The sequence below is a fragment of the Corapipo altera genome, unplaced genomic scaffold (genome assembly GCF_003945725.1).
Source record: "Corapipo altera isolate COAL_440 unplaced genomic scaffold, ASM394572v1 55, whole genome shotgun sequence".
In the NCBI taxonomy this organism is placed as follows: domain Eukaryota; kingdom Metazoa; phylum Chordata; class Aves; order Passeriformes; family Pipridae; genus Corapipo; species Corapipo altera.
Genome location: NW_020884882.1, coordinates 16,264,772 through 16,276,897, shown reverse-complemented (window position 1 = coordinate 16,276,897; position 12,126 = coordinate 16,264,772). Strand labels below are relative to the sequence as shown.

The following is a 12,126-nucleotide window of genomic DNA, read 5'->3' as shown; positions in this document are numbered from 1 at the left end:
GGGGAAGCAGAAAACATCCCCTCTGTGTGACACAGCAAAGACACATTATCAGGGGGCTGGGAGCAGAGGATCTTCTCCTGCAGGGACACAGGGCTGTGCTTTAGCACAGGCTGGGTACCCATCCCAGCTCAGGCACTCTGGGTTCTCCCCTGGCAGCACGTTCCCTTGTCCCTCAGGTGTTCTGGGGGTTCTGTAGCTGAGGGCACTGGGCTGCAGTGCTTGTGCTCAGCATGGGGAGCGGGAGGAGGCCAATTCCAGCTGCAGCAGAAATCCATGGCATTCCCTGCGATGAAACAGGATCCCAGGGTAACAGCCACCCCTGGAGCGTTGGGCAGGTTGGGAAAGGGCTCCTTCCAGCTCCAGTCCCACATCCCTGTGTGCTTTCCCACCGAAGTGCCCGTTGTGCACATCCATTGCTATGCTTTGTAGGATGGTGAGATGGTCACAGAGATGTGCCCAAGTGACTCCTCCTGTTCCCACCAGGGTCCATCAGCTGTGTGGAGATGTTGCAGAACTAGCCCTCAGCTGCTTATCCCAATAATTTCAGGAATTTCCCTGTACTTTGTCCTCAGTCTTGTTTTCAAGGTTGCAGCACAAAGGAAAACGAGTTGCCTGACTTGAACTCAAAAAAGATGCTCCTTTATCACTGATGTCCCAGATTGTCAGTGGCAATAGGGTGAGTTCATGCCCTTCTCTCTGGTCCCAGATTCCCTGACCTACTTCCAGTTTTAACCCTTTCAGGAAACCAGTGGCCCAAACTGTTGGTCTTTTCTCTTCACAGCCTTCCTTCAGGGACTCAGCGAGTCCTCCTGGGGCAGGGCTGGAGGGCAGGTTGTGGGTCTGTGCTCTTCATCCCACCACCATGTCCAGTGTTGGTTCATGGGTGAAAATACCCTCAAATCCAACAGAATATTCTGATTTAGGTGAGGAATGAAAAGTGGATTTAGTGGGAATACTGCATCCCACAGTTGAGCGAGTTATTTACTCTTCAGGGGACTGAAATATTTTACTGTTGGGCAGCCAAGGGGAAGTAACAGTGCAGAAGTTTAGTTGGGTATGAAATGTCTCCTCTTACACAGCATTGTTGAACTGTTACCCAAATGAAAGCTCACAATGGCCTTCCCCTACTGTTTTCCAAGTGGCCAGTTTCAATCTCTGATTCTGAGCAAACTGGGGTGTTTTTTGTCTTCAGTGAGTAGATGCAAATATGTTTTGAAGGCAATTAGAGTGTTTTTATTTTTGCTCACAATAAACTGCAAGCACAATAGAATTGCTGGCACGAGGTTGAAGGTTATTTGCTAAGATTATATGCCACATGTGATTAATCTCTCCCCCACTTTTTAGTCTTTTATTGGCAAAATTTTAAATATCCAGGGGATCTCTACAGAATTCTGTGGGGTCAGATTAAAAGGCTGAAAACGCTGCTCATGGGTGGCTGTGTGTGCAGAACACCCTGCCTGAACTAGGTGCTTCTGGCTGCTCTCAGGTAACTGCATCTCCCTCCAGGATTCCCAGGAACAGCAGCTTCCCTGGAATCCTGCAGGTCAGCACATCCCAGGGAAGAGTGTGGCTGTTTAAAGCCATTTTCCCCTGCAGTTCTCCAGCAGCACCGCTCTAAAAAGATAACAAATGACAGCAAAGTGCCAAACAGGGCTGCAGGGAACACAAGGCCCATTATTCCCTGGTGGAAAGGAATATGTTAAATGTGGCTTTCCTTCCCCTGTGAGCTGCTGGAGTGCTGCTCTGTCCTCCTCCACGGCCACGTGTCCCCACCACAGTCCTGTTTGCCAGGTACTGCTTCTGCAGCTGCCCAGATGTGCAGAAGAGCCTGGTGAGAATCCCCCAGGGCAGAGCTGGTGTGGGCTGGGTGAGAATCCCCCAGGGCAGAACTGGTGTGGGCTGTGCCCACCAGCAGGGATGGGGGTGGTGTGAGGGTGCTCCGAGGGCAGGTACCTCCCCATGTGGTTTGGAGCCAAGGATGGGCAGTGGGGACAGGGATGGGAAGAGCAGGGTGGCTGTTCTGGGGGCAGCCCTGTGTGTAGGTCAACTCAGGGTCACTGAGGAACCAACCCCTTGGACCCCCAAACTCCGCAGGATCCAGGCAGAGCCGTGGGCTCTGTGACCCTGTGCAAGTGCTGCAGGAAGCTGAGGAGAGGATGGAAGAGGGGCCTTGCTCTGCACCTTCTGACACCTGTTCAGTGGTTGTTTTCCAAAGACAATGTTACAGTGTCAGGCAAGCTGGAAGCCAACGTTTCGTGGCCAACCTTGTCCTCAGTGTCCTTTTCTCTGGCAAACGTAGAGTGAATCTTTACTGAATTCCCCGTGCCTGCAGTTTTCAGGTTAGAACAACACACAGACAAGATGGTAATTATTGCTCTGCAGCTCTGCTGGAGAAAACGCCAGGAGGAAATTTCCCATTAACATTACAAACAAATACAGGAGGAGGTGATGAATAAATCCTTCCACCCTGTGACTTCTCCATGATCAAAAGACACTTGTCTGATCCCAACATCTAATTGTCACATGATTAAAAATGTATGAGATCTCATGAACATAGAAAGGACTGTGTAGAGCAGCACAAGGACTTGATTTAAATGCAGGATTAGCAGCTTCACTGTTGAAACACAAGATCAGCAAGGCTGATGGATGGACTCGAGTTTTTGCACCAAAGCAACTTATTAGTGAAACTCTGCTGATAATTTTTCACTTTTAGACAAGGGAGAAGAAGTTTGAACTTTTCTGTAAATTTTTTGGGGGGGTCTTGGATATATCTGAGAAGCCAGTGAGTTAAAAACTTCAAAGAGCCCCAAACCCCAGGCACATCCACAGTTTGAACAATTAACTTTGACTCACCAGGAATGTATTTGGTCTGTAAACCATGTAAAAATTACACACTGACAGTGGTCATAAAGTGTAGAAAATGCTGTGCTTGTGGCTCAGGGGTCTGGTGCGAGTGTAACCACGTGTTCACCAGCTCCCACCCTGCCAAGACCTGCGTGCAGTCCCTGTGCAGAACTTCCCTGGATTCAGAAAAGACAACGGACAACAATTCCGTGGGTTTAGCTGTAAATGATGCCTTTATGTTGTACCCAGTGCACACATCACACCCCTGCTCTCTGAGGTTTGCAGTTTTACCACAGGAATTCAGTCAAGTACTCAGAATACTGGTTAATTTTCAGCCTGTAAAAAATACAGTTCGGTGTTGGACCCAAACATAACTTGTTAATTTTAATCTTAATTTCTGCTTTTAAAGGAACATGAATCCAATTAACTTTTTTTTTTTTTTAAAGTATATGCCAACTGGTTTGTTTCTGTTTGGTAGCACTGAGTTGTTTTTTTGTCCTAACTGATGGTAATGACAGCTAAATGTCAGCTTCATTTTGCTCTTAGCTCAGAATATAAACAGAAAAGTAGAAAAAAAGGAAAAGGGCCTGGTACACTCTCTTCTCAATTATTTTTGCTGTGTTCCTGATGCCAAACAGTTTGGATTCTCCATGTGACTCTCATTCCAAAAGCCATACCAAGACATGGCTCTCATTAAATTACTTTCAGTATTTTGCATCTAATGCAGAAAAAACACTGCTATAACATAAATGCATAAAAAACCAAAACCTGGAGCTTTGTTGAAACGTAATTCCATCAAGAAAAACCCCCACAATATTTTTATATAACATTTTGGATATATTTTATGTCAAAACATGATCACCAGTCAAACTAGTGACAGCTAAACCCAATACATTATTGTGACTTCTAAAATAAAAAAAATCAGAACCAAACTAAATTTATTATAGCTCTGCCTTCATTAAACACCGTGTGTTGGTGATTTAAACACAACAAAACTCTAGTAATTCTTCAAAAGTGTCTACTAAATAGAATAAAAAAAAGAAGAGAACAAATACCATTTAGTCTGTTACATTAGAAAATCGGATGTACATATTCCTATTGCCTGTTAGCTTTGCCTAAGCCTTCAACTACTACAAAAATAATAATAATAATAATAATAATAATGATAAAAAAGGGAACTCATTGTTCAAAGTCAAAACCATTCAAATCAGTTGATACAACATTACAGTACAGTCAACTAACATCCTTCAGGGTCTCCTTCTCTCAGGGTCCGAGTCCTCAGACCGGGCTCACAATCCCAGTTCACCGCAGGTCCCAAACTGGGGTTGGCTCGGGAGCTCCTGCACCTCAGGATGGCTCCAGGACAGCCTCTCATTCCTCTGTCAGCACTGGAGTTAGAACAGCAGTAAGTTGAGCACAAGAACTAAAAAAAAAAAAAAAAAAAAAGGAAAATAATATAAAATACCGGAGAATTGGAAGGCGGGTGAAGCTGCCATTTGGGTCCGACCGCTGCGATACGCTGTACGAAAAACTCCTGAAATATCCACCTGTCCCTCCGCTCTGCCACGCACCAGCAAAGGCAAAAATACAAAAGTCTTCGACTCGTCGTTTTTGCAGAATAAAGCAAAAAAGTCTTTGTGCTCCTTACTACCAGAAGCAAAATATCCTCTGAGTTACCACATGTAATAGCTTCTGGATGTGTCCACTTGGGTCGGCTTGGTCTCCGCAGAGCCGTCCTTGTCCTTTTCGCTGTCCCCTTCCCAGAGGTTAATAAGGGGAGGGTAGAGCTCATTCAGGGGGATTGAGGAGGTCTTTTGCATATATTTTTTCAATGAGTGGTGGTAGTTTTTTCTCTTGAACCTTTTTGCAACATAAATGGAGACGGAGGCGAGGCTGATGACGGCGAACATGGAGCCCATGACGGCCGCCAGGGCCGTGCTGGTCTCCTGGTCGGAGATGTCCAGCGCGAAGGCCGCGTTCTTCGTCGTGACGTTGACGCAGGATCTCTGTGTCTGCTGGTGGATGTTGGACACGGTCAGACACACCTCGTAGTCCGTGGAGGGCTGCAGATGTGTGAGGTTGTACTCGTGGACGTCCACCGGCACCCTGGCGGTGTATGTGATGTGGGGGTTGTCAATCTTCATCGTGGCCGACGACCATTTCAAATTGGAAGTCATGACGTTGGAATTGACCTTCCAGGAGACCAGGATGGAATGTGACTCGGCTTGTTTGACGTAGATTTTCAGGACCTGGGTCCCATCCAGGAGCGTCCCGTTCACCCGGATGGTGGCGACCCTCGTGTCAGCCCCTTCTATGTTCTGAGCAACACAGGTGTATCTGCCGGAGTCTTCCACCTGGATGTTGGAGATTTCCAAGGTGCCCTCACTGCTCAGCTTGTATTTGTCAGAGAGGCTTTCCACGGTGACTTTATTGCCCAGAGGAGTGACCCAGTAAATTTCTGGCTCTGGTTCTGCCATGGCCCGACAATCCAAGAACACCGTCATGCCGATGTCCAGGTTGAGGTGATTGGGGAAGGTCTCGTGGGAGATCATTGGAAGACACTGTTCATTGGAATCCTGTATTAGCACTTCCTTCACCTGCTGGCCCCGGTATTCCGGGGGCATGGCACAGAACATGGAGAGGGGCTCCATGAAGCGGATGTTGGTTTTGTTGGAGTTGATCCAGTGGATGACGCAGTCGCACCGGAGGGGGTTGCTGTGGATGCTGATCTCGCGCAGGTTTGGGAGGGACTCCACGGTCTTTTGGTAGACTGCATTCAAGGCATTGTTGTTGAGCATGAGGCTCTCCAGGGCGGGCACGTTGCGGAATGCCGAGCGGTGGATGTAGGACAGCTTGGGGTTGTTGGTGGCCTCCAGCTTTGTGAGCTCGGGCAGGTTGTCCAACGCGTACCTGTCGACAGAAACCAGTTCTCCCATGTTGTTGATCCCAAGCTCTTTCAATCTGAGCATGTTTTTAAAATCCCCTTCTTGAATTTTATGAATCGGATTTTTGTTGAGATCCAGGAATTTTAAATTAGGAACTTTCTCAAGTGCAAGCTGAGGAACTTTTACCAGTTTGTTGTCATAGAAAGAAAGACTTTCAAGACTATCCAAACCTACCAAGGCATTGCCAGGAATGTCTGTGAGGTACATCCCTGCCAGAACCAGACTCCTTAAATTTGAGAGCGGCTTGAAATTCATATCCAGTATTCCAATCACTGGGTTCTCTCCAATCATGAGAATCTCTAAGTTGGGAGTCGAATCAAACCAACGGCTGTCAATGACCTTTAATTTGTTGGAGTTGAGGTGTAATCTCAGCAGATTCTTCAGGCCAGAGAATGCATTTGCAGAGATGCTGCTGATCTGGTTGTGATTTATGTAGAGCTCCTGGAGGTTGCAGAGGTCCTGCAGGCAGTAGTCGGTCATCTCCGTGATCTGGTTCTCCTCCAGGTGCAAAGTGGTGAGTTGGGTGAGATTTGAGAGTCCCACGTCTTTGATGCTTGTGAAGTTATTTTGTGAAAAATCCAACTCTGTTAAATTAAAGAGCTGCTGGAGCTCGTCTGTGGTCTTTGCAATGTTGTTGCTCTGTAGCAGCAGGACTTGGGTGTCGCTGGAGAGGTTGCTGGGGATCTTTGTTAGTCGAAGGTCGTTGCAGTCGACTGTCGTGGCTTCCCTGTACGTGGACTGTGGCGTGAACCAGGGCCTGATTTCACAGACACAGAGCTGGGGACATTCACTGCTCTGCATGGAAGACTCAGTCAATGAATTCAGTAACAATTCTAGCACCAAGTGGCACACAGTTAAAAGGGCTCTATCCTTTGCCATGCTGGTCAGAGAGGGAGTTCAGCTCCCCAGCTCCCTAAAATCCCAACAGGGGAGAGGCTGATCTCTTATCAGGCAGAAAATGTAAAGCTTGAAGTTTAAGGTGAAAGGCTTGGACATCCAGAAGGTTAAAGATGACTTGCTGAGTTTAGAGAAGAGGAGAAACACACTGAAGACCCTCAGCTGCTCCTCTGTGCTCCAGAATCTTCTGCAAATCAGTGTCTGAAGATGTTCCTGAAAACAGATTAGAGTGTATGTTATGCTCAGCTCACACACAGTTCATCTATTATTTAGTTTCTTCGAGCTTTGAAGAAAAATACCTGAAAACAATCATTATTTCAACACTAATCTCTTACACAAATCCCAGTTTGGTATCAGTAAGTTAGGCAGGGTTTGGAACTTCCTCCTACTTGGTGTTGTGTGAGAAATATCTCAGTGAATTATCTAAACCTAAAACTCTGGGATACCTTCCTGTTTTACTCTGCATCAGTTGTTTGAGTGGCTTGGGAAGTGCTGAGGGAGGAGGGTGTGCTGGCTCTGAAGGAGTGCTGGAGCACAATCCCATGGGAGTCAGTGCCAGGGCCGGTCCCAAGCTCGGATTTCAGGAATTAAGGCTCAGGAAGCTGTTGGTTTATAAGTTTGAAGCTAAATGCATATGAACTTTGCCAAAATTCATCCCAGTTAATCAAATCAGTTCCAGATAACAGCTTAGATTTAATCCAGCTCTGCACCAAACAATAACAGTAAATTTGATTAAACGAATGTAGTGCCCTTATTTGAGCTGTTTGTACTGCATTGGGATCATATGGACTGTTCACCACAATTCCTGATTGCTGTGTAAACCACACTTTAATATCTGCTTAGCCTGAGGTTCTTCATGCAAGAGTCCATTTAAATTAACCCACCGGTGTCCAGGTACCTCAGAACATCTGGGGTGTCGAGGGGCTTTAAACACATATTCCAGGAAAATCTCCCAGTAAAATCTCCCTCAATCTCACTTTACTGGGAAATTGCTCTGGTGGTTGCAATTGAGGCTTCTCAAAATAAAGTTTTGTCTTTTTATATAGATAGAACAAACAGGAATTCCCCATCCCTGGAAGTGTCCAAGGCCAGGCTGCACAGGGCTCGGAGCAACCTGGTCTCCTGCAAGGTGTCCCTGCCCATGGGGTAAAACAAGATGATCCTGAAGGTCCCTTCCAACCCAAAGCACCCTGTGATTCTGGGATACCTGAGAGAACACAACAGTGAGAAACAATAATGGCAGAAAGCAGAAAAATGCATCTTTTGTCAATCAAAATGCAGTGAAGCCTCAACTGAGTCACAGCCCACAAAAAGCAGTACTATAAAAAAAATAAAACTAAATACAGCTTTTAAAAATAGGTTTGAAATACTCATCTGGATAGAGGTGACAGGAATGCCATTTATACTACACTCTTCCACATCTGATCTGCATATTAAAAAATGAAATGAGAGTGTTTTATTTCAGATTATGATACAGTGCTGTAGGTAGAACACACCAAACAGCATCTGCACATTTATTTTTGTGCTGTTATTCTGTGGTTGGGCTTTGGGAGAAGGGAGGGAGGAATAGGAGGCACTGACCCTGTGGAATCAGCTTTTCTGAGACTTGAAGGAGAGCTGAGAGGGCTTTGCTGGAGAGGGGAAAACAAGCTGTAGAACCAACATTCCTTCTCTAGTAACTTCCAACTGATGGAAGAATTGACTGAGACATTGAAAAATCTGACTGCATTGACTGACTGCATTAAAAAATCAAATCCTAATGGGATGGGAACAGTAGGGAATATATTACCACGGGGTGGTGGAGCCTGGAATCAACGGAGCTGTGCTGACTCTGAGGGATGTTTCCCTCGACAGCAACACATTTGTAGCTGACCTGACCCAGGCAGTTCTAGGAAAATTGATGAAATCTGGAGTTGAATTGATTTAATTGCAAGACTTTTCAAATGGCAGCATTTGCCAGTTAATAATGCAGAGCTTTCACCCCGTGAGGATCTTGGGCAGGTCCAGGAGGTGCCCCCAGAGTCTCTCCTGGACCTGGTTTCTCAGTGGGTGAAGAGAGGCAAGTCTGTGCCTTACACAGCTGAGGGCCCTAATGATGCTTTCCTACTGATTTAGCCCTGCTGTATCTATATGAATCATATAATACTCTAAAAATCAAACTGCCTGAAAAAGACTTCAAAGGTTCTTTTAAAATATGTCAGAGCATGTCTAGATGGTGCAAAAGAAAAAAAAATCAAATTTGATCCTTTCTTTGTTGAATATTTATATCCTCTTACTTGCACGTTGCAGTTATTGTTCATCCTTGGTAAGAAGGCATTTCTGGGTTTACTGAACAGAGCTCTGGGTTTATGACCACTGCAAATATATGATTTTACAAGTTATAGCAACTCTCTTCTCCAGCTATTTTCTCCTGCAAATGGATTTAATTTTCTTTAATTGCAAATGTTGTTTAGAATGACCTGCACGTTGCTGTCTCCAGCCTCCCCCAGCCCAGGGCAGCTGGGATGAGCCTGTAAATGAAAACTCAGGGTAATGACAGTAAATTTCAACCAGCTCCAGCAGTGCTGTGCTGGTGTGAGGGGCAGCCCAGGGGCCACAGCAGGAGGAACAACCCCAGTCCTGGACCTTTGCTTTAGCTCCTTCTGATGTGTAAAACCTCATCCCTCGCTCTGATCAGAGCTAAAGAGGCAGCAGAGAGGTCACCAAAAGCTGTCCCTCTGCCCCTGGATTCTCAGCTTTCCAGTCTTGCCAGCACTGGCAGAACTGGTCCCAGACACCTCTGCGTGTTTGATGTCTGAGGGAATAAAACAGCACAGGGTTTTTTGCTGGAAGACTGGTGCTGGAATGTTGGACTCCTCTCAGGTTCTGAAGTCCTGTCTAGAATTATAATGATGACAGGAAACAGCCTCAGGTTGTGCCAGGGGAAGGTTAGATTGGATATCAGGAAAATTTCTTCACTGAAAACGTTGTCCAGCCCTGGCACAGCTGCCCAGGGAAGTGGTGGAGTCACCAAAACACATGGGGATGTGGCACTGGAGGACATGGGTTAGTGGAGAGCAGGGTGGTGCTGGCTGATGGTTGGACTGGGTGATCTGAGAGGTCTTTTCCAATCTTACTGATTCCATGATAATCACATCTTTTCAAATAAAACCTAGACAAGTTACATCTGTAGGAATATTTTTTGTGTGTGTGGATAAGCTGGAGGACAACTAGGCTTTGAAGACAACATCTGACAGTGAGCAGTTCCAAACAGGCACCAGGGAATAATCAGCAGCCCATCTGGATAAACCAGGGGTGGCTCCTGGGGAAGTGCCCGGCTCCCATTGGAATTGGTGAGGGTGAATGGAGAACAATAGGAACATTGAAGGCCAGGGAATGTTTCCTAAAGAAACACCAGAAGGGGCAGAGCAGCAGCTCTGGGCTTTCTGGATTAAAGACAAATATCTGTCCTCTAAATGTCCTCCCTCAGCACAGTCCTGGCACACATTTGGTTGAGTCTTTTTCTGAAAATGGTATTTAATATTAACACGTGGCTGATGGCACTTCTTTTAATTCTGTCTTAAAAATGTCTTTTAAAAATGATGGGTGAGGAAACTTCCCCTGAACAGGAAGGGGGTGTTAGAGCTCCTTTCAGGAGAGACTGAGTGTGTGAAGGAAATGTTTTAGCATTCTTTGCCTTCCCTCTCATTTGTTAAATTCCTATTTTCTAGTGTTCCAGCCCACAACAGCAGTTGTAACAGCTGGTAACTTGATAGCAGCAGAAATAATGGCTAATTTTATGTGAGAGATACAGAGGAAATTATTTTACTCAGAGCTCAATAAATGCATTTTCCATGGCACTTCCCAGGACCCAGGGCAGTCAGAAACCACATTTCTGTCACCAGCAAACCCACAGCAGCTGACTGGGATATTGGCTTGTTCCTTGGGGACAGAAATGAGCACCATCCCTGTCTCTCATCCTGGAAATGCCATGGGGAGGTTTGTCCAAGCATTCCCTCTCCAGCAACTGGTTGAGAATTTGTTTGGCCCAGGATTACGAGGGTGGGGTCTGGTGATGGAGGAGAAGGTCCTTCCTTGCAGCAGCTTCCCTTGGGAAGAGGGGTGTGCTGGGAAGAGGTGTGTACTCCAGCCACAGCCTTGCTGGTGGCTCTGGGAGGGTCTGTCTGGTTAGGTGGGTGATCCAAAGAAAAAGTACGTTCCCAAGCCCCCAGAGCAGTGAGAGGAGAATGTGAAGGGACAAGCATGAAATAAACTGTTCATTAGAAGTGTTCAGAGTTAACCTGCCAACTAAAAAGAACAGATATGAAGCATTTTTGCTTGGTAATAGGAAGACAAAGTGTGGTCACTTCCCTGACAAGTGGATATTAATGGTCACTATTAAACATCACTGAAAAGAGAAACAATATTGTTTGCACTTGGGTATCTGGGTGTCTGCTCTGGAACAGTGATGCTGCCACAGAAACCTTCCCTCTCCTCCCTGAAGTGGTTCATTCTTGCAAGATTTCTTTTCTGTTGCAGCAGCATCACCCAGGTTTTGGTCGGGAGCCATCTGAACTGGATGTGCTGAGGGAAAAGTTGGAGGGATCAGATCCACAAAGAAAATTACCTCGGGCTAAGACAAGCAATTTATTCTGCAGTTGCTGTGAGCCAGGAGCACACACTGATCCCAGTTCCTCCCATCTCTCCACAGAAACATTCTCCCAGATTGAGCCTCCATTGGAGCTAGTCTGTTGGAAAATTGTCTGTGCTAATGTTCTGCTAATGACTCGTGCAGGCTGTGCATTCCCATCCCCAGCCTTTGGGAACTGCTGCCATACCAACACCCCCATCCATCAGCTTGGGAAAACCTGTCCTGGGCTGCTGCAGCTGGATCCAGGTGGGTCCTTGGGGGAGTGCAGGTTAGACAGCCTGGCAGCACCCAGGGCTTGTGCCAGGGGTGAGAACTGCTGGAGCTTCAGGGAGAACCAGGAAACCCAAATTCACACTGGGATCAACACAAGGTGCTGTTCCAGGCTTTGCTTGGGGGGGCCCAGCAATGGTTCAGGAGGCCACAGGCACAAAGTGATGCCCAGGAAGTTCCACCTGAACATGAGGAAGAACTTCTTTGCCGTGCAGGAACAGGTTGCCCAAAGTGTGTGGAGTCTCCTCACTGGGGATATTCCAGAACCATCTGGACACAATCTGGAGCTGTGTGCTCTGGGATGGCCCTGCTGGAGCAGGGAGGTGGGAGCAGGTGGAACACTGTGATCCCTTCCCGTCCAACCCATCCTGTGGTTCTGTGGAAGGGCCTGTTAGAGAGGGGACACTGGGAATGGCTGGGAAGGATCTGGGCTGCAGGTCTGAGCACACTGGGAGCAACTCTGGAGATGGACTGGACCATCAGGAGCCCAGGCTGGGATCACTGCAGGCAGGGGAAGTTGGGATCACTGCAGGCAGGGGA

General features: G+C 46.8%; 1 protein-coding gene across 1 annotated transcript in view; it reads right to left on the bottom strand.

The window, feature by feature from the left end:
• Positions 1–3,049: 3,049 nt before the first annotated feature.
• The window catches only part of LRRN1 (leucine rich repeat neuronal 1), a 19,244-nt gene continuing 10,167 nt past the window's right edge, over positions 3,050–12,126 (bottom strand). Inside the window, exon 2 of the mRNA XM_027640709.1 lies at positions 3,050–6,899. Within this exon, the coding sequence (XP_027496510.1) occupies positions 4,518–6,668 (2,151 nt within the window). The 5' untranslated portion in view covers positions 6,669–6,899 and the 3' untranslated portion in view covers positions 3,050–4,517. The remainder of the gene's footprint in view (positions 6,900–12,126) is intronic.